Here is a 23,581-nt window from a genome sequence, read left to right as displayed (position 1 = left end):
TAAACCAGTCAACATGATTCAAAAGTAGTACAACTATTTTGTCACGAATGGCCTAATGGTTTAACTACCCGAGGCCCCCTTCCTCAATAATAACATAAACATGTTATCGTTATAAATACCGTGCGCGAGTAGTACAGCCGTTGTGATTACTACCTGTCAGGATTTACTGCTATTTCTCAGGTTAGAAATAATTTACATTTGATAGTGATAACACGTCAGGAATCTGTCCTTGCGGATTTGACCTGGTGACCTAGTTTTTGAGCCCTGATTACCCAATATCAAACTCATCTAAGATTCTATTGATGGTAACATTATGACCAAGTTTCAATAAGATTGGACTAAAAGTGTGACCTCTCAGTGTTAACAGTCAAATTGTTGACGACGGACGAGGACGACGCACACAGGGTGATCACAAAAGCTCACCTTGAGCACTTCTTGCTCAGGTTAGGTTTTCCTCTAATGGCACTTCTGCTTGTAAAATGGGAACTTATTTCATTCGCAGAATGTATTTTCAGTAAAATAAGACAAGTTTCATGTTAAAGTTCGTGTGTTTATGGCAAATACAAAGACAAAACTAAAATAATGCTGTTTACTGTGCGACGCTATCAAGAAAGCGATTCACAAAGGATTAGTAGATTCAGTCTGTCGCCGTTTCACTCCAAATCACCCCATTCACTGTTCATATTTTCACATCTTATTAATTGTAGTTGCGATTATATACTGGTTTCAATGGTTTGAAATTCTAGAAAGTATAGAATTGTATGCGACACATTGTCTAATTATGGTCTCATGATGGTGAACATTTTTGCCAAGTTACTTCAAAATCCCTTAATGCATAAAGAAGTTACGGCACTGACACAAAAAAAAAGCAGACCATGTTTCACCTTTAGGTGTTACTTTAAAAAGAAAAAGGAAAATAATAAGATGGACATTAAGTACATATTGCCGATGTTTGTACGTAATCTTTGAGAGAGGTAGGTGTAATAGCATTGAAGTAATTGTACAACCAAATATATGAGGACACATATACAAACAGACCGACCAGACAGACCGCATGTTGACTGCTATATTCCACCCTCCTTCAAACTGTTTGCGGGTTATAATTATGAAGAAGTACTACAGGACCATAGGAAACGCCGATATTTTATAAAGAAGTCACTCACAAACAGGCATACAGTCTTTTTACGAAACTCGCAAGGACTTGTACAGTATTTAAGCAAGCACGCATACAATCAGGAAATAACACCGAATCTTCTTTCATTGACGGGTATGAACATATTGGAGAATTTATCAATGATTTTATTTTATTTTACCAAACTAGTATTGTTTCTTCATCCATGAAACAGTGAAATTTACAAGTAGATCATTCTTCAAGCAAGAAAATAAGTACTTTTGACGCCGACAATGTATAATTCTGGACAAAATCAGTGATCAATCAAGTTTTTTGCTATAATTCTACCTGTCATCAGACTAACACATCATATACAGAAACAAATCATGTTCAGCTTCCAATAAAATGTAAATATACATACCTTCAAAGCAAATCAGTCACTTTAAAATGTTATTTTTTAACTTTTAGCTGTCTGTTTATTGTTTTGATCACTCGCAAGAGGAAGAGGGGGCTACAGTCGTTTATAGGGTGTGAAATACATGCTCAAGTAAAGTCTGAAACTAGCCTACTTCTTTCTTTAAAAGCATAATATATATACATTGCTAGGTTTCTAATAATTTCATCACTTTCTGTTGACATTAGACCATATCTATATTGATAATTAAAGATCGTTTAGCATGTTTAAAGCAAACATATCATTTCTTTACAAAACTCAATCTATTTAGTTTACTGTTTGTCCATCAGTTTACCCATACCGCCTGTGAATGTCTATATTTCATTGCGATTTTTGTATGCGTTTGTGGCAAGAAATGTTTGCAAATTACCGTTATCTTTCTTTCAGGTCCATCATCAACAGCAGTGATAACAATGGCTCTCTTCACAGTATTTGCATTGTTGTTATGAAACATTATATGAGTCGCGCCATTGGAAAACCAACAAAGTGCGTTTGCGACCAGCATGGATCCAGACTAGCCTGCGCATCCGCGCAGTCTGGTCAGGATCCATGCTGTTCGCTTACAAAGCATATTGCAGTTAGAGAAACCGTTAGCGAACAGCATGGATCCTGACCTGTCTGCGCGGATACGCAAGCTGATCTGGATCCATGTTGGTCGCAAACGCACTATGCTGGTTTTCTCATGGCGTGGCTCATATATGTCTTGGGCGTTTCTAGTACTCATGACTGACTCGACCCGTATTGGCTTTAGAAATATTGTATTTGACTGCATCGACACGTGTTGTCTTTAGAAATCGTGTGTCATGACTGACTCGACACGTGTCCAAAAAACAAATGCACTATACATAGGTCGTTCTGTGTTGTAACTTTTTTGATATAGACTTTCTCCATTTCCTGTCATTTGAATGGAAAAAAATATGAAACTAAACGAGGGTACATATGTGGGTAGACTTTGGCACTCAATGAATAGCTATATAAAATTCTGTATCATTTATTTGTAAAACCCTGAAATCATAAAACCTGTTACGTTGCCAGTGTAACGAACAAGAAACCCTTTTGACTAAACTCTAATGACATTTTCTGGTCTTTTAGTTCCATTCAATGTGTTTGTATAATAGAACTGCTTTGTTCGATGCCAAGGGACGCGAGTCTCTCACATTCAATTACCTCGTATGTATAGCTACAATCACAGAGTATGTGATTATCTTTTGGGTATGTTCTGGGCTTCAAAATGTTTTGTTATGGATTTTATTTCTTTTCGTTTCAATTACGTATGGGGGTGGTCTAATGTTTCAAAATATTTTATGTGAAACAATGTTATCATAAGATATAGGCACTTCATTGTTGAAATCTTGTACTGAATAAATTAAATGTTCACTTCAATGAAGCATATTTTTTTATATTTCGTTTCATGATGTTAATCATTGTTTTTGTAGGGCTTAGAGTTACACCTACAGAATTTAGGCTATATGGCGACTTTTCCAGCTTTTGACCCTAGGTGCCCCTCCGGGCATTACTGCATCAAGGGCGGTGCCCTGGGTAGAACCACCGACCTTCCGTTAGCCAGCTGGATGGCTTCAGCACATGAAGAATTCTACACTCCAAGCGAGGTTTTGAAAACACATCGGTAAAAGGCCAGTGATTCTACATCAGCGACCTTAACCACTCGGCCATGAACATGTTAAGGAATTCACTACTGCACAATCATGCAAAACAAGGAACTGCCTTTCAATGTGTATTTCAAGCAGCACAAAAGTGCGCTTGTAACATATACGTGCAAAATATAACACAAAAATGCGCAAAAAAATGGCGGAAATCGGCGCCGGAGAAACACCCGGTGAGTACATTGGCCAATATCTTTTGAACTAAGCAGTGTGAAACAATGGCTACAGAGACATTGTGTATGAATCGGCATCAAGTTGAAGCTCTAAAAAAACATTCGTTTTCAAGATCATTAATGAGAATGACGACAAGGTAACCGTTTTGAAGGCGGACTTTGTGTTTCCTCGATATACATTGATACAGTAATGCATCTTTCACCTTATTGTACCGGAAGTCGGGAGAATAATTACATGGATCGAACGACTTGTGACATATTATAATGAAAGGGAATAGATAAAATGTGTTTCATGCACATTTTATGAGATAACACCGACATATTGAACGAAGTACCAGCGTAACAAAATATTTTTCAGTATTTGCACATGAATCTTAACGGGTTATTGGCGCATCACAATTTAGTACAGTAATTGCTTTAACTTGAGTAAACGCTATGCTTGATGTATCTTTATTCATACAATGTGAAATTGTCCTATATTTGGATGCCAAACATATAGTAATTGGCAAATGATATTTAGCCAATGGCAACTAGCAAATAACATTCAGGAAATGAACAATTAGCAAATTGTAATTAGCAGCTGAGCAATTGGCAAGTAGCATTTAGCAACAATTAGCAAATTATAATTAGCAATTGAGCAGTTGACAAATTGTAATTAGCAATTGAGCAATTGACAAATTGTAATTAGCAACTGAGCAATTGGCAAGTAGCATTTAGCAAATTGCACTTCTGAATCCGCATTTAGCAAGTAATTATTGACAAATGGCAATTAGCAAATGACAAATATCATTTAGCAAAAACAATTCACTCATGGCAACTGACATGTCCCTACCAGCACTCCATACACGGTAGCATATTATGACTGATTTTTCGCTCTCTTGACAATAGACAGCTGATATCGTCGTTTCCAGTGATATCGTATCACGACGATTTTTATTTGGACACGTCACGAGTAACAACCAGATTCAATTTATTTTCATTACGATTTAGTTTATTTAATAAAGTCTATCAAGGTTCAAGTTCATCACGAAGCGATGAATTTAACAATGACTGAACAGAACCGTTCAAGTGAAACATGGCCTTTGCGTTTTGTATGATTTTTATAACCTTTAGTTAAAATACAAAATCTATGAAAAAAATATCTTTCAACAGAACACTATGGCGATCTTTAATGTCCTTCAGATATCTGCGACTAAGCGAAAGTAACAAGGTGTGACCGCTGGATTTTTATAGGCATTACCGTATACAGGCCAATAAGGCATTCCAATGCATGAGTGATCCAGTCTATACAAACAGTTTATCAGTTTTGTTAGTAACACTTACTTGTACATTTTTTTCTCTTTTTAATGCAACACTTTTCCATCAGAATAAAGAAGCACTAAATTTTAAAATATATGACTTCATAAATAATCCCTAATAGTTTTTTTTGTTGAATTTTCAGCCTGAATGTCTGAAAATGAGTATCCGAATGAATCATTTGAAGACCTGGATCCGAAAACACTGGACACACTTCTTCAACAATTCTATGCTTGTCTGCAGATCAGGAAATATGGAAACTACTCCAGGTCAGCACTAGTTGGTATCCGAGCAGGTATCAACCGTCACCTCACAGCGCCACCATACACGAGACTGCTGAATTTAATGAAGGATCGTGAATTCATGGCATCTAATCAGGTTCTCACTGGTTTGACCAAGGGTCTGAAAAGAGAAGGTAAAAATATTTAAAAAACAAAGAGTCCATTTCTGAGGAAGATCACATAAAATTATATGAAAGTAGGATGTTTTCAGAACTTAAGCCTGAAACGTTGCAGAACAAAGTAATGTATGAAATAATTGCTCAATAGGATGCCGTGGCAGGGAAGGTTTGCAAACACTTAAACAAGGATCATTTGTTCTAAAGAAAGATGTAAAGATAGACGTTACCTAACAATGGCCTACAATGAGGCAGATAAAAAGCATCATGGACTTGACAGTCAAGAGAAAAATAAGGAGCCCAGGATGTATGACACAGGGGATGACTTCTTCCCACTTAGAAGCTTTGAGAAGTACCTTTCAAAGCTCCATCCACAATTTGAAAGGTTATTTCAACGGCCACAGCGAGTATTTGTAGGTCCTGAGTCTGTAACCTGGTTTGAAAACTCTCCCTTGGGAATTAACAAAATATATGTTTATGGCAAGGCTATCCGAAGCAGCAAAATTGTCACAAAGGTACACTAATCATTGTATTTGGGCATTTGTGTCAACGCATTTGTGTCGTAAAGGGTTCTCAAATGAAGCAATCATGGCTGTTACTGGGTACAGGAATGTACAAATTCTGACATCTTACATAAAGCCACATGATGATGAAAAACATAACCTTAGTAATGCACTCAACTGTTAAAGCAGGAATTCTTCTGACGTCAAGTCATGTAATCCAGTAAGTTCTGTGGTCGTACCAGAACCAGTAGTAGAAATTGAAACATCAGAGCCTCAGGATCAACTCCAGTGTAGCCAGCTTAAAGTTGCTTCTTCAACATCTGTGTCCTCAGTAAACAGGGTCATGTCTGGTCGAGAATTTCACATTTTCTCTTGTGCAGTTAATGTAGGCACAATAAATATCAACTACTATAACAGTAAATAAATTAGACTCCCTGTTCCACTTGTGCAGGATCCAATGTTCACGTAGTTAATTTCATTTTCCTTTTGTTATGCCAAAAATGTCCTGGTGTGTAGTTTGTTTACGATGACACGTGTGCTATTTTTAGAAACGGCATGAACTTTATCAAGTTTGAATAAAGTATTAATTTTCATTTTTTAATCATCAAACCTAACATGTTATTGAAAATAAAATGTTCACATTTGTTATTGCATTATACTTTAATTAAAAAGAACAAATATCGGGAAATCGATTTCCCCTCCTTGGAGGTAAATTGTAACAGATGACGCAGTACTGTCTTGCCACTGCACCCCATTGTTTAACAAATACTGGCTTCCAGCCCATGTCCCCAAGTACAGCTGCATTTGGGGTGTATTTCCCCACTCCAAGAAAATATTGCTATGTTATGAACAGAATTTATACATTAGTAAGATTTATCACCCCAGATGGGAGAGCTGAATAAAATATAACAGGTGAAACCATTGTATCATATAGTTTTGAAAATGTTGAAAAGTTGAAACCTCCAAAAGGTTTACATTTTGAGATTACAAGTCCAAGTGCTCTACCAGCTGACATGGCTACATTTTTTGCTATTTCTGCAAAATCTAGAAATTCGTTTAGTAAAACACCAAGGTATCTGTAACTATGTACAATATGTAGCGGAAATGCTTCCAACTTAAGGACAATACTCGTTTGTACGCAACTAGGTGTTCTAAAATGAATTATGTTTGATTTGTTACAATTGAGTATTATTTATACACCAAACATGTAAAATATCTAGTAGCTTTTGTAAATCTTCTGGAGTTTCAGCCAGAATTACAGCATCATCTGCAATCAATAAGATACTTATCAACTCGTCATTTGCTGTGATTCCAATATTTGTTTCTTTAACAGCAGTAACTAAGTCATTAATGTACAAGTTGAAAAGTATTGGCGCCGACGGGCAGCTTTGTTTCAAGCCACAATTTACTTCAAACCAAGGAGAATCAAAGCCATTTAACCTTATACAGCATTGAACATCTTTATACAGTGAAATGACAGAATATAGAATTTTGCCATTTAGACCAATTTCTTGTAGTTTTATCCATAATTTAGCCCGATGGATATTATTATATGGCTTTTTGAAATCAATAAAGGCTGCATATGTACTTTGTTTCTTTAATTTCCTTGTTTCTACAATACTTTTTAAGTGTATGGACATGATCTATCGTACTTCTATTTTAACAAAACCATTTCGCTCATCACGAAGGATATTTTTAAGATCACAAAATTTAGTAATTCTTTCGTTTAAAATACTACAATAAATTTTAAACATTGATTATGCAAGAGTTATGCCGCTGTATGATAGCAGGTCCCTTGGGTCTGAAGTTGATGACTTAGGCACAGGTCTAATTATACCCTTGGACCATGCTGATGGCACTATGCCTGTATCAAGACACTGATTAAAAACAACAGTAAGAGTATAAAGAGCCGAATCATTTTTTAATAACTCAACTGGTATATTATCATGACCAGGAGCTTTACCAGATTTCGCCTGAGAAATAGCTCTAAATGTCTCTTCAACCAATATTACTGAATTCGGGTTAAATTCTAAAGAGTCATCAGCTTTATTACCGCTTGTACCAACTTCAAAATTAGAGCAATTATTCCCATCGTCTGTATTCAGAAGGCCAGAAAAGTCAGACGTCCATTTGTCTAACACAACCCAAGGATTTTTACAGACTTACCCGTCAGAAAAACTGTCTCAAAAGGGATATTTTTAACTCTCTCATTTCCAATACCTATCTTACCAATTTGTTTGGTTTAACAGCTAACAGGTTATCAATATCATTTTGAGCCTTTTTAATATGCTCTCTTTTGGCCTTCTGAACACAACGATCAAAATATTCCCTTTTATCAATATAGACCTGTTTAAATATTTTCTTATTACTAGTTTTACATTTCAACCATTCCTTTCAGCTTTAGGGGCCTCCGTGGCCGAGTGGTTAAGGTCACTGACTTCAAATCACTTGCCCCTCATCGATGTGGGTTCCAGCCTCACTCGGGTGAAGTCATCCAGCTGGCTTACGGAAGGTCGGTGGTTCTACCCAGGTGCCGCTCGTGATGATATAATGCACGGAGGGGCACCTGGGGTCTTCCTCCACCATTAAAGCTGGAAAGTCGCCATATGACCTATTATGTGTCGGTGCGACGTTAAATCCAACAAAGAAAAATTTTTCAGCTTTACCCATTTCAGTTCACAAGTTAGACAATTCATTTGTCCACCGCGGTTTATTTTTTCGGTGCCTTTTTTAGTATGTTTTGACAATGTAATCTCACAATTCTAAATTGTAATTTATCAGCTGTAGCTTTAGAAATGACATATTTTGTAAACTTTCCCAGTACGTATATCAACCGGTGCGTCTTTTTTTGCTAAAGGTAGATAACTAGTTGTTATATTTCTAAAAGGGCATGGTTTCCTTAACAAAATATTCAATTCTAGTACAGTCATGGCTGTATTGTACAAAATAACTGAATAATTCGAACTGCGACCAATGATCAGAAAAACATACTATATCAAACATAATTTAGAATCTTTAAAATCATGTTGAAAATGTCTTATAATGGCTTTGGAATCTGGATAACGTCGGCTTTATCACATTTTGTATACAAAGTGTTCGCTGTTATAAGTATTTGATTTGAAGAACATGACTGTGTTTATTCGAATGGTATTGTACGAGAAGTTCTGGTACATAAGTGTAGGCTTACAATTTCTTATAACGAGTCACCTTACACTTACGTCCATATTAGTGATTAGTCTTTCCAATCATAGAGGTCATACAATTTCAGCTATACGTGCTGTGACTTTTATGTCGTAATTTAAAGTGTTCCACTTATTTTTAAATGTTTGGAATACCATACATGCATTTAAAAAGATTAACGCATTTCGGTGAACGGTCCACTAACTTTAATATCGTAAGGGCAGCTAATATATTGAACCAATAACAGGACATGTTTAAGTTACATATATAAACGAATACCAATACAATACAATACTAAATAATAAACAAAGGTGTAAAGCTATAAACTGTAATAATATTTTTTTTTGGATATAGAATTAGATAGTTTATGTTGTAACACATTCCATATATTATTGATGAAACGGAGTATAAAACATTTCTTCTTTACGCGTGACTTACATTTGTTGCTTGAATTTATTCTCTTATCTTTTTGTTTAAGATAACTTTTTACAAGCTTTCTTACAGATTCCGGAGTTGTAGCTACTGCTTCGTTACGACCAACGAACCATTCACTCCCGACGCATAATGCTCGAAATACAATGTTAGAACAACTGTTTCCAGGACATGACCACTGTTGGGGGTGTCTTTTAAATTGATTCCACCACTCTGTGATAGCGGTTTCTTTTAGATCTGTGAGGTGATATGTAACCGTTGGGTGACAGTTAGTTTCACGAATTTCCTCCTTTAAGCTTTCAAAGCATTTAGACTCTACTCCGCTAAACACTGTACAAACGTTTATACTTTCCCTCTTACTTGGCCATAAACTGATATAAACGTTTTTCTTTTCCGCCGAAGACTTTTCATTGACAGACTGAAATGCCGTTTGTAATAATTTCTGTACAGATGACCCCTTCGTTGACATATTTTTCTCTACTTTAAGATCTTGCGATATACTCTTGTTTTTATTCTCCCCTGCATTATCTCCTGTCTCGTCAATTTCAACCCATTCCTCCGGAGACGATTCAAAGTGTACATCCGTCCACACGTCGAACTCCTGTGTTGATGATACAGATTTCTCCAACGGATCTGAATTTGCACGATCCTGTTCTGAGCAAAAATCGGATGAATCTAATTCCGTCCATTCCTTAAACTCTGGTTCTGAAGGTAATTGCTCTTTGAGATTCTGTTCTGAACGCCCTTGTATTTGCTTAGTTTCTACGTCCGTATTTTCCGTATGCCCTTGTTCTGAAATCTCAAGCTCTAGAGATATGTGACCAAACGATTTAGATTCAGTATCTGCTGACCAAACATGTACGTGGCATACCATTGTTCTAGTCTGCTTCCGAAGTAATACTATTTATTGAAATGAGTACAGATGGTAATTATTTGTTTGTCGACATCACACGTAGTAATATGTTTATTTGTGGCGTATTTAAACGAAGTGTTAGAAAGTGTGATCTGAAATTAAAAATTACACATTTTCCTTTATGTTCTTTTTAACATTAAACCCTCTGCTCACCCTCACCCCTCCCCGCACACACACTCAAACCTCCAAACATTCACTGTTTTATCACAATTGATCATTATATAGATTCTTTTATTTCACTTTTCAGTGATCGATATAACAATTATTAAAAATATAAACAGTAATTACGTTACAAAATATATTAGTAATAGCATAAACGTAATATCATAAACGTTACACTGACATAACAATTAATAATGAAATATTCATTCAACATTAAATGCAATTTCATTCAAAATAAATATCGTTCTTACCATATAATTGCTGTACAATGTACAGAAAGCTGGCAAACAGACGTTTGTTTCATAAATAGTTAAAACAAATGTTTAAACATTTTCTGTACTTTATGTGTCATTGGAATATCGTTTTTTCCTATTTTTGTTGACATGATATTTATATATCTATAGTCATTTTCCAATAGCTATATTTGTCTTAAAGGTATATAATCCCCGCCGTTACATGACTAAAATACTGTTGAAAAACGGCGTTAAACCCAAAACAAAAGTTATATAATGTGCTACGCTAAAAAGGATGATTTATATGCTAGCGTCGTTTAGGGAACGGGAACACGTTCATTTTACACGATCTGTACGTTTTACATCCAATAAAATCTTTTGAAAAACTAATCGACTTCCCCATGATATTTTTATATTAAACTTGTAAGTATATTGTATTAAAGCGTAACTATTTCGTCTTATGATACAGTACAAAGACAAGCTAGCAAATAAATTTAAGAAGTTATAACATTCAGTATAAAATCAACAGGTGTCGGAACTAAATATAGGTGTGTCCTTATGTACCAGTATCCCCCTCCCCCCTTAAAAGCTCTCGGACTTGTAAGCTCTCTGTCACACCCGAGCATGATATAATATACTATTAGACTGCAAGCTAATCAGTCCATTTACACATTACGTTTATAAGATTTTCATTTTTTCACATCAATATTTGTACAGCACAACATTTCTGAAAATAGTATAAACATAAAACACTATAACAATTATACTGCAGTTATTTATATAATCAAAGTGCCTTGTGGCGACTGTAAAAAGTCTCCCAGAACTTGGACTCAGTGTTGTTACATTTTCTGGTCGTTTTGGATAATGGAATAAATTCAATTTTACTATCACGACATTAGAATTCCACTTACGCTGGTGCTAGATAGCATGAAGGTTATTGCATATCTAATTGCTTCTTATAAAATATTATACAGACTCACTTAAACCGTACCTGCTGTTATTTTGCTTGGTTGCATTCTATGTTTCCGAACGAAGATAATATGTTAGCCTATTGTCCATGTACAACGAATCAGTTATGTTCTCATTTTACGGCAAGATTTGCTGTTTAAGCTATTTTGTGGGACAGACACATTTCGTTACCTTCTTCGAATTGACAGGTTAAAAATGATTTTTATTTGGACTGTATGCTAGTGTCACAGAGCATATAAATCAAAGCTGGATGTTGTGACAATCAGTTAATAGTTAAAAATCAAAGCCGAAAATTTTCATGTATACCGATAAAATATAATTCAATCCTTTATATCATCAGAATCGAATGATCCGCAATTTAAATTAATTCTTTCCTTTTTCCATTTCTTTTACTTTTTCGTTTCTGTAACGAGTCACTTTACACTCAAGCCCATATAAGTGATAAGACTTTCCAATTATAGATGGAATACAATTGCAGCTATCCGCACTGTGACTTTCATGTCGTTAAGTGTTCTTCTTATTTTTGAATTTTTGGAATACCGTAATGCATATCCTTTATTGAGTAATATAACGACGCACTAGTATTGCCGATATTTGATATATTGAACCAATAATGGGACATGTGTAGGTTACATACATAAACGAATAAAGATTATATCTCTATTTATTGCATAGTGCGGCAATTTTCCTTTGATATTTACAGTATGTTAAACATGGTAACACACATTATTGCCACAAAATCTGTGCTGATATTTTACAAAACTGTTACGATATATATCAACACGGAAATCTCTATGGAGTTTCATTAGAAAGAAACTGTTGTGATATATATCAGCACAGTAAAACTGTTCCGATATATATCGCAACACTTTTTCTCTTACCGTGGCCAGGTCCTATCGAGGGAGTATATTTTTCCTTTCAAAGAAAAGATGGTTTTAGCTCCAATTTACAGTTCACAGAGAAAGAATTATCACAAACACCTACATTTATAAAGTAAAAGAATGTTTCAAAGACTCGATAGTTATTGCCAAATTCAGAAATACATGAAATACTAGTATATGAAATTCTGAGTTTTCTCAAATGTTTCTTTTTCTTTGTTTTTTTTTTTTTTACAAGAAAAACAATAATATGTTTGGCCAATGAAATGCAAAGATTTAAAACCAGTGCAGAAATCTGTTGGATACTTTTATCTGGGGAACACCTTTTCTAAAACAGAAGTTTTCGTGTTTCAGTCAGCGAGGCACAGAAAGAGAATCAAAAGTGTAAAAATAATAATAAACAAATTTAAATGAAAATAATATATAATGTTTAATGATAAAACTATGCGATAAAACAGTTATAATATGTAATGTTCGTGTGTTACGAGGATATATCATAGCTAGGGGTACATCTCGGTATTTTTCTCTGCTCATATCTGTCTCGGCCTACCGGCCCCGACGATATGTACAGAGAAAAATACCCTCGATGTACCCCTAGCTCAGATATATCCTGGTAACACACTCTCACACATACAATAACTATTACGTAATTAGCAGGTGTAAGACCTAAATAAAGGCTTGCCTTAGGAACCAGTATTCCATAAAAATAACTTAGCGGACTTGGTAGCTTTCTGTCACATACGAGCAATATATATACCTGTGTCAATTGGAGTGCAAACTAATTAATCCAATTACACATTATCTTTTAAACTTTTTTTTCACATGCATATTTCTACAAAAGCTATAGAATTAGCCCTAAATTTTGTATCTAATCATAGTGAAGAAAATTTTATTTTCTCCGTCTGGATACGTCTTACCTAAATGGCAATCGTCATGGAACAATGCTTCGTTCAATAAACTTTATGATATAAATCCTATTTTCGGTGAATGGCACCAAGGAAACAGGACTGTTCACATCAGTTGGGGAAGTTGTTCTTTCTCGTTGTCATATAGGACTTACCCGTTTGTCTCATGCTTATCAGATCAATCTGAATGCGTACCATGTCGAACACCGCTTACTCATCGCTATGTGGACTTCGCTCCCCAGCACAGTCATATTTTGACGCTCAATCTATGAAAGAATCGTTTGAAAAAGTGTCAGTCAGCAACATTTTATCCTTTTTGAAGTAGATAGGCATTTACCACAAAATCTCAACATCATATATTTTAATTTACATATTTTACAATATTATTGATAGCTAGCCACTGATACTTATAACCCTTTATGTATATACGCTTTTACGCAAATATTTTTAGAGAGGCTTTACAGTTTACGTTTTCAATACAACTTATTCTCGGCGATATATGACCTTTTTGTGTCGATTCGCCGTAAAATTCAACTCAATCAATCAATCAATCAATCAATCAATCAATCAATATGCAACACAACATTGCTGTGAATAATATTAATATAAAACACTACTACAATTATACTATACGGTACAGATCAATTCAGTTTCAGTGACTACATAAATTTACAAAACTGGCATCTTGAAAATCTAGAATCGACTCGCTTGGTTCTGGGTAGTGATGAGAATTGGACAGCTGAAGCAGAATCGATTAATCGGCCCGATTGGGATCTCTCACCGATTCGATTAATCGAAAGAATCGGAACCGAAAGACCAAAATAGACTAGTGTAATGTCGCAATATGCTAATAACAGCAAACCTTTCTCAAGACTTTCACATTATTGTATAACTACTTTTATTACTTTTGATAAAGAATTTTATGACACGAATGCTGTAGTGTGCAGCTTTAGCAACTGTCGGGCAATCCGCGCCGAGTTGTGTGAATCTTTAACCGGCGGTTAACCGAACTACTAGTTAGATTTTGATTCAAAATATTTGTCTTGGTGGGAAATATTAGTATGATTTTTTTTATTTTATGGTGAAGGCTTTTTATTGTTCATAGTCCTTAACTCGTACATTTGTCTTTCAAAGTCTTCTAAAATGTCGACATATAGCCTTAAAAGTTAACCAACCGTTAGCTTAACCGGCTGTTCAAAGTTTCGAACAACACAGTCTAAACTGCCATCTGGGAGGGAGTACTGGACAAAAGGAAAACTAACTGGAATTCATCTTGTCTCCACGACTAAAAACCTGGGATTCAAGTAATGCTAGATGCAATGCCGCCAAATTTGACATGGAAACTATATTTGGGGCATTCCTGGTTGGTCTGGAATTAGTTCTACTATCTTTTTTTTTTAAATTTTCTCCACTATTTACTATTCTGTATTGTAGGAATAATAAAAGCTAATCAAATAGTAAACAGCGAGAGGTATCTGAAAAAGTCTTGAAAATCGATGTCGCCGACTTTGAAACCTTGGCGATAATTAATCGAACGTCGGCGACAATCGGAACATCACTAATGGTCCCGCCCAGGAGTCACATGGTTTATGTGGACTTCAGTAGTGAAAAACTTTACAAAATCTTCTTATCCAAAACCATATGGACTAGGGCTTTGATATTTTGTATGTAGCATCATCGAGTGGTCTTCTACCAAGATGACCCCGCCCTATGGGTCACATTGTTTATATATACTTAACAAAACGGGTTAAGGATAAAATGTGAATAGAAAATGAGTGCTTGTGTGAAAAGGTGAAGTATTGAAGAAGACAATTTGTTCGAGAAAAAAGGAGAAATAGATTGGTAAAAGACCCTCCGCCCTATAAAATGGGGGTGTACTTTCATGAGTGTTTGTTCATTTTAAAACAGACAGCTGCAACAAAGACAAAAAATAACTTTTGAGTAAATTGAATTGTCACAGGTATAAAAGATGCGTGTTGCCTTCATTGATAACAAACATGGACTATGGAATGTTACGTCCGATCGTGTTCGATTGAAACTATTCATGCATTGAACAAGGTCGAACGTTCGTTGAAATCAAGTCTAGTGTCTCTAGTACTTGAAAAACGACAAGTCAAGCAGGTCACCCTTGAGATGCCATGGGGTGACCTCTTCTCTAATGTAGAAAAACCGAGCACGTATCAAATGTCTCAATGATAGCTTTGACCAAGGTCAAACGTTCGTACAAGTCACATCAAAAGTGTCTCAAATAGTTGAAAACGACAAGTCAAGCAACGATAGCATTGAACAAGGTTGAACGTTCGTACAAGTCACATCAAGTGTCACTAATACTAAAAAAATGACATGTCAGTTAGGTCGCCCTTTAGCTGCCACAAGGTAAAAGGGCGGTCATGTTCTCTATTGTGAAAAAACCGAGCACGTATCAAATGTCTCAAGCATATAGCATTGACCAAGGTCGAACGTTCGTTGAAACCAAGTCTAGTCTCTCATACTGAAACTGTTTTATTTGATTATAAACGACCTATAGATTTATAGATGAAAAGCACGTATCAAATGTCTCAATGATAGCTTTGACCAAACGTCGAACGTTCGTACAAGTTAAATACTTGAAAAACGACAAGTCAAGCAGGTCGCCCTTGAGATGCACAACTTCGATAGGGCGGTCATGTTCTCTATTGTGAAAAAACCGAGCACGTATCAAATGTCTCAAGCATATAGCATTGACCAAGGTCGAACGTTCGTTGAAATCAAGTCTAGTCTCTCATATAGATGAAAACTCAAGTCAAGCAGGTCGCCCTTGAGATGCACAACTTCGATAGGGCGGTCATGTTCCCTATTGTGAAAAAACCGAGCATGTATCAAATGTCTCAATGATAGCTTTCACCAAGGTCGAGCGTTCGTACAAGTCACATCGAGTGTCTCAAATAATAGAAAACGACAAGTCAAGCAACGATAGCATTGAACAAGGTCGAACGTCGTGTCGTTCGTTGAAATCAAGTCTAGTGTCTCTAATACTTGAAAAACGACAAGTCAAGCAGGTCACCCTTGAGATGCCACAGCTTCATGGACTGACCTCTTCTCTAATGTAGAAAAAACCGAACACGTATCAAATGTCTCAATAATAGCTTTGACCAAGATCGAACGTTCGTACAAGTCACATCGAGTGTCTCAAATAGTTGAAAACGGCAAGTCAAGCAACGACACGGATGTTGTCGAGTAGTTAAGAATAGGAATTTTGATGAAGTTAAAAAGAACGGACAGGCATCAAGTGTCTCAATGATAGCATTGACCAAGTCCGAACGTTCGTACAAGTCACATCAAGTGTCACTAATACTAAAAAAATGACAAGTCAAGCAGGTCGCCCTTCTTACAGCGCGAAATGAAAAAGGGCGTACATCTTCTCTAATGTGCAAAAGACCGAACAGGCATCAAGTGTCTCAATGATAGCATAGCATTGAACAAGGTTGGACGTTCGTTCAAATCAAGTCATGCCTGTTCGTTCTTTTTACAATTAGAGACTCGTAATGTAGTAATCAAACTGTTCTGTCCAGATTTATAAACATGCAATATCAACTTCATCAAAATTCTATTCTAACTACTCAATAGCGACTGTTGTGACTGTTAGGGGAATCCCCTATTAGTAATACGGTTGTTTTTGACCAACGTGCTTGCTTGACTGAGACACTACATGTGATTTGATCTTTTTCAATGGAGACAATTAATGCCTGTTCGTTCTTTTTACAATTAGAGACTCGTAATGTAGTTATCAAACTGTTCTGTCCAGATTTATAAACATGCAATGTCAGCTTCATCAAATTCTATTCTAACTACTCAGCAAGGAGTATTGAGACTGTTAGGGGAATACCCTATTAGTAATACGGTTGTCTTTGGCCAACGTGCTTGCTTGAATGAGATATATGAAACAGTACATGTGGTTTGATCTTGTTCAATGGAGACACTTCATGCCTGTTCGTTCTTTTTACAATTAGAGAAGATGACTGAGATATATATGAGACACTACAGTGGTGTTGATGCTTGTTTTGGGCCATTGGGTAGAATACTGGGTAGAACATTGCGTTGGACCAAGAATTTGATAGAGTGACTAAGCGTTGGTGATTTGAATGGTTTTTAGTTCTTGTACACACGTTATCTGTAATAATTCTATTCTAACTACTCAATAGCGACTGTTGAGACTGTTAGGGGAATCCCCTTACGGTTGTCTTTGACCAACGTGCTTGCTTGACTGAGATATATGAGACAGTACATGTGGTTTGATCTTGTTCAATGAAGACACTTCATGCCTGTTTGTTTGAGATATATGCCAGTTTAGAGATATAAGCCAGTTAGTGCTTAGCCGTATGAAATTGTCTTCAGGACAGACGTATTTATTCATATTTTGTGCTATATTTATAGACTTAATGTCAAGTGCAATGTTGACTATAAGACATTTAATCACTTTACATATCAGTTCCCTCTGCCTGCTGTAGGATTTCACCATATATAATTTGAACTGTTTAAGCACTTTTCAAATCCGTTCTTAGTGCGCAAAGTTGTTTCTCTTTTGTTTAAACTGATGTAAACTTCCTCACTGTACCGATTGTTCTAATAAAATCTGTAAAAAAGATCCCTTGGAAGCAAACAATGCAACCAAAATGAATAATAGCAGACTCGGTTTGATTGAGTCTGTTCATGAGAGGTAATGAAATGTGCAACACCTCTCACGCCCCACTAGCACTGGCTTAAGCGGAACTCTATTACATCTTTGTTGAATGGACTCCACGATCCCAAAGGACTAGAAAATATAACAACACTGAATCCAAGTACGGGGAGACTTTTTACAGCCGCCACACGGCACTTAAAGATTGCTGTTGTGATTGTTAATATCCTGTTATATGCAAAATACAATACTTAGAAATACGGTGGATGTAGCTTATGGATAAGATACTTGTCATGAAGGAACAAAAAAAGGAAACCACGATGTTATTAAAAAATATTTATAGGAGATCCACGTTCCAAAACGACGGAAAACTTCTTTAATGGTGAGTTAAGATCTGTGGTCATTAATTGTTTTGACTATTGATAACAATTTTACACATTTGTTTTCCTTTGATTTAACCTCTTCTGATGGTCACAAGTAACTGTAAGTCAGTATAGAAACACTAAATAATTAATCATCTGTATTCCTAATCAAACAGTTCCAGTAAGGTTATTAAGTCGCTGACGAAACTTTAAAAGAATCTAGATGGCGTCTAGTTTTCCACCGAAAAGTCTTATACCTGCCTAGCTGAATGAAACAATAAGATTTTTTTCTTGAGTGCGGTAACCAGTCAAATGAAAAGAATAAAGCAATATATTGCGACTTTTTCCGCCATTAGTTTAGTACTGTGACAAAAAAATCTTAGTTGGTTAATAATAATGCATATTCTCTCGTACATAGTTTAAATTTCAGCTTTAAAGATTTAATGCGCAAGCAACATTTCCTGTTTCTGTAAACACTCGGAAGGAATGTCAGCACTTGAAACTTAGTTCAGTTGAATACAATGCACTTAATTTGCTTAAGAATAAATGCGCAGCCCTGACACAGCATTTTAAAGATAAAATCATGTATTACCAGCACGCAAATTGCCTTGTCAAAAAAGAACATTATAAATACTACATGAAAATCATTCTTGACAAAACAATTATAGTACAGCTAACTACAAAAAAAATGATGAAGATTTCAAACCAGTTTGATCTGCTTTGTCATTCAGTCATCCTTTTCCATATCAGCATTTTAAATGCACAGCCAATTAAAAAAATGTAGTGGCCTTGCTGTACTTATACAGCATTTGAATAAGCGCTGGTTATAAAAATTAATAAAAGAATGCATCCAAGAACAATAATAGCAGAATTGGTTTGATTGAGTCTATTCATGAGAGCCTATGAACTGTGCAGCACCTCTCACGCCAACTCAGCTTGCACCGGCTTAAGCGGAACTCTATCATACATGTTGAATGTATTCTCCATGATCCCAAAATGGCCAGAAAAATATAACAACACTGAATCCTAGTACGGAAAGACTTTTTACAGCCTGCTAGACACTTGAAAGGTTTCTCTCTGTTAACGCGAGTTTTAAAATATGTCTGAATATTAATTCGCAGAGCTATACTCGGTATTTTTACACATTGCACGGAAAGATATAGGTGTATACAATTTAGACAGTTTCCTTTGTTTCTATCTGTTAACTCAGCATGTGCGCGATACTAAGATACATTTGTACTAACTAAAAACTCTTTTAGATTTACACAAAACGTAAAAACCGTGCTGATATAAATGTTGTGATTGTAATAAATTGTGTAAGTGATGCATGTACCATGTACTTTGTGCACTGTCAAGTTTCATTATTGCAGTTAAAACAATTAAATAAGTATATTTCCTTAAAGATGGATCAAAATAAGTTGAAAACGTGTCAATTTAAGTAAGATAGAGTACGTGCTGGTGAAAAGGTGGTCATGTCTTTCGTTTTAAAATCTTTGGTTCGATCATCAGCATAGGTACCATTAATCATTTATATCTAAATCAAATGCATGTAATGCTCGTTCGTCTTCCATATTTTTCTCACGTAGAACAGTTTTTCAGTGGCTTTGTTGGTAGCAGTAATTAGTAAATGTAATAAATTACCATCTTTATTAGTCTCATACATATACATACAGTATATTTATAAACCTATTAACAGCAGATTTTAAAGCGTGTGAAAAGGGCCTTTTGTAAAACTAGCCAATTTGAAACAAAGTGAATCTGCTATGTATATACAAAATCTGATATTCTTATCTTGCAGAATGTTTGTACTATGACGTATTGTTTAAACAAAGGGTAGGCTATGCGGCCCAGGTAAACGCCAACTTCACATATATAACGTCAACTTTGTTTACAAAGTCTAAAATTTTCACTGCTTGCCTTATTCTCGGTGCCTCTGAGGGAGATCTACTTTTCAGATTTTATTCATTAATTTAATAATGTCTTTATTGTAATATTCTGAAAAGGTTTTCTTATTACATACATTTCACTGAATGATGTAGATGTTGGATTTCTATTATTCATTTTACTAGTAGTCGACAAACAATTAACCAATAGGTGTATTATGTCGTATCAAGTTATTAAGATAATGGATGGTTAAGCTTTATTTTAAGTTTGGTCAACTAAAACTTATATTAATTCTGAATAAAAATGAAAGAATTAAATAATTTTCTTTAATATCATAATGCATTGAAGCTTCATGAAACAGGAAAAAGAACAATCTTTAGAATGTTTTAAGAGGTATCAAAAGTAAGGTGTGAGATATTTTTAACATCCCTGTTGTGATAGCTAGTTAAAACTTGAGAAACGATAGGGTGAAATGTTAGGTGTTTCATATTATGCTCCTTCATTATTTAGGTCACTGCAGATTACTGTTATTTAAACTTGCTTAATAGTGACATAAAATGATGTCCTTTCACGTGAATTTAAATTGGTCCGATTTAACTTTGAGTCAATTGATATTCAGTCACGTAAACATAACATACTTACCGATCGCAGCACTGGGTGAAGGTCTGAGAAGCGACCCGTGACAGAACGTAATGTTGGGAATATTATTTGAAATGTTCTGTCGGTGCCGGATGCGGATAACATTGCTTTAGAAACTACCCGACACCTGCAAGTAAGTGGTACAGATGATAAACCCACGATTCTTGTTCGATTTCAAACTGTTTCTGACAGGAACAGTGTTTTGACACATGTAAGGAAGGCTAAAGATTTGGATTACATTGTGCGTGAAGATTACACACTTGGTAAGCATGTGAAAAGGGCACGTGACCAGAACTATTATTCGGTGATTCGTTATGATAAACTCATTATAAAGACAAGGTGTTCGATTACGATGAAGAAACTGGCGATATTAGGTATCCTACCCGGTTTGCTTCTTTATATTAGTTAAAATGTAAATATTTGATAATGAAAGTGCTTTAATGACGAAATGGCCAAATTTACTGCTAAATCAGCTTGTTGGTAAACATCACCACGGCCACAAACTAAAAATGAATTAGCAAACTTTAAATTCTCTGTAAAGTTAAATCATATCTATATCGCCTACCATTCCCCGATTTTTGATATTCTATGTTCTTTTATCGCGACGTGCACTACCTCGGAAGTTGCGACAGAGCAGTTTACCGTATACCTCTTAAAGAGGTAGCTCTGTAGTTTACCAGGCGTGGTCTAGCAGGCTGTAAAACGTCTTCCCGTACTAGGATTCAGTGTTATTATATTTTCTGGCCATTTTGGGATCATGGAGAATCCATTGAATACATGTATAATAAAGTTCCACTTTTAAAAGCCGATACAAACGAACTTCATAGGCTCTCATGAATAGACTCAATCAATCCATATCTGCTATTATTCTTCTTGTGTTCATTCTATGCTTCCGAAAAGTTTTTAAAGATTTTATTAATTTTTACCAGCGCTTATTCAAATGCCGTATAAGTACAGCAAGGCCACTACAATACCATTTTTTTATTTAGCTGCGCATTTAAAATGCTAATACTGAAAAGGGTGACTGAATGACAAAACAGATCAAACTGGTTTGAACTCAAGTCTTCATCATTTTTTGTAGTTAGCTGTACTATAATTGTTTTGTCAAGAATGATTTTCATGTATTATTAACGGGACAAAATGCTTTTTTGACAAGGCAATTTGCGTGCTGGTCATACATGGTTTTATCTTTAAAATGCTTCGTCAGTCCTGCACATTTATTCTTACGCCAATTAAGTGCATTGGCGGCTCGTTTACTCCTCCCCCATCCCCTCTTTATTAGGATAAAGTTGGTCGATATATTTGAATGAATTAAATCGCACGTGACTTGTGTTATTGTTCATTTTATATATCAACTGATCTAAGTTTGCAATATATTGCTTCATTCCTTTCATTTGACTGGTTACTGCACTCACAAAAAACAACTTCTGATTGTTTCATTCAACTAGGCAGGTATAAGACTTTTCGGTGGAAAACTAGACGCTATCTAGATTCTGTACATTTTTGTGTAAATGTCAATCAATTAAACACACATGCATATGCGTAGGGTTTCGTTTTCGGTATGGTGCAATTTTGAAACGCAGCTATTCTATTGAAGATTTGTCTTGTTTTTTCTTGATTTTTCTAATTGTCAATTTGCTTTTTCTAATTTTTCTTTGCAGAACATTGGTACACAAGTTGTTATAATATATGTCACTTTCTTACTTTATCGACATTCGACTCAGTATACAATTGAGATGATTCGGTTAACTCATTATCAAAATATATCTATTAACGCTCATTCTATTCATATGGTAAAGTGCATGTTTGTTAGATGACAGCTGGGGCCGTATTCATAAAGCATCTTAAGTATAAGTTTTGACTTAAGTTGAAGATTTTACTTAAGTTTGTGGTGATTTCAACTTAAGTCTAAGTAAAAACTAGTCATAAAACAGCTTAAACTTAAGATACGTAAGAAATGACTTAAGTCAGAAAAAAATAGCGTGGAGAGTACGATTAAAGTGTTGTTTTTCAGATAAAAGCACTTTAAACATAATTGTGCATATGTATCTGTCTGAAATTAATGTTGTTTTTTTTTAATGTTTTCGTCCACAATAAAAAACAAAAATTACTTATTAAGTTGTTTTACGAATAACAAATATACTTAAGTAAAATAAATGTCTTACTTAAGTAATACTTAAGTAAATAATCAATTCTTATACTTATACCTAAGATGCTTTATGAATACGACCCCTGGTGTTTTGTTAATAATTTTGTAATAAAGATTTTTTTCATACCGTAAGCATTACGTTATGAACAGGATTGTATTCGCTTACACGTATAGTAAGTATCAAGATGATAAACTTTTGTTATCACGGCAAACGTTTTTACATCCAATTCTAATATGCTTGCCTCTGTTAAAGCACTCTTACGCTAGAATGACGTCATGTTAACGTGCAGTGACGTCAAAGTTTTTGTTGCGACCAAGAAAGAGCGCTACTATATTTTATCTACTGTTTTAGATTACGGGCTTATTAGAATGGAAATAATTTATAGCACAATCGTGTTTTAACACTATTTATACATTCGGGTGGTTATACGTCGTTCAAATAATTTCACTCGGGCTGCGCCCTCGTGAAATTATTACGCCCGACGTATAACCACCCATCGTGCATGAATAGTATTAAAGCACTCTTTTGCTATAAATTATTTCTTAAATACAACTGATTATTAATTCCGTTTACATACCTGTAAAATAGTTCCAAAGGACACAAACAACAAACAAAACAG

The 23,581-nt window shown here is 35.3% G+C and overlaps 1 protein-coding gene across 3 annotated transcripts; it reads right to left on the bottom strand.

Annotated features, from left to right (window-relative positions):
* Positions 1-3,840: 3,840 nt before the first annotated feature.
* LOC128557620 (uncharacterized) lies at positions 3,841-13,733 on the bottom strand. Of its 3 annotated transcripts, none has more exons than XR_008371269.1 (3): positions 13,426-13,733; positions 5,777-10,215; positions 3,841-5,100 (listed from the first exon to the last, which is right to left on the bottom strand). XR_008371269.1 is itself a non-coding variant. In XM_053545242.1 (3 exons), the coding sequence occupies exons 2-3, from the start codon at positions 10,082-10,084 to the stop codon at positions 5,081-5,083; spliced, it is 888 nt and encodes a 295-aa protein (XP_053401217.1). In that variant the 5' UTR covers positions 10,085-10,215; positions 10,537-12,906; the 3' UTR covers positions 3,841-5,080. The 3 variants fall into 3 exon arrangements, 1 of the variants encoding a protein (XP_053401217.1); XR_008371268.1 differs by lacking the exon at positions 13,426-13,733 and adding an exon at positions 10,537-12,905; XM_053545242.1 differs by lacking the exon at positions 13,426-13,733 and adding an exon at positions 10,537-12,906 and having other exon boundaries at positions 9,217-10,215.
* Between the last annotated feature and the right edge of the window lie 9,848 nt (positions 13,734-23,581).

The sequence above is a fragment of the Mercenaria mercenaria genome, chromosome 6 (assembly GCF_021730395.1).
Source record: "Mercenaria mercenaria strain notata chromosome 6, MADL_Memer_1, whole genome shotgun sequence".
Classification (NCBI taxonomy): Eukaryota; Metazoa; Mollusca; class Bivalvia; order Venerida; family Veneridae; genus Mercenaria; species Mercenaria mercenaria.
The sequence above is the reverse complement of the archived record's forward strand: the minus strand, read 5'-3'. Positions and strand labels throughout refer to the sequence as shown.

Excerpts from the sequence above, each read along its gene's own strand:
- LOC128557620 (XM_053545242.1), bottom strand. The coding sequence starts at position 10,084 with ATGGTATGCCACGTACATGTTTGGTCAGCAGATACTGAATCTAAATCG. Across the intron at positions 5,101-9,216 it reads AATAAATTCAAGCAACAAAT|ACCCTTGGTCAAACCAGTGA; the intron begins GTAAGTCACGCG and ends TTCTCTTTTCAG.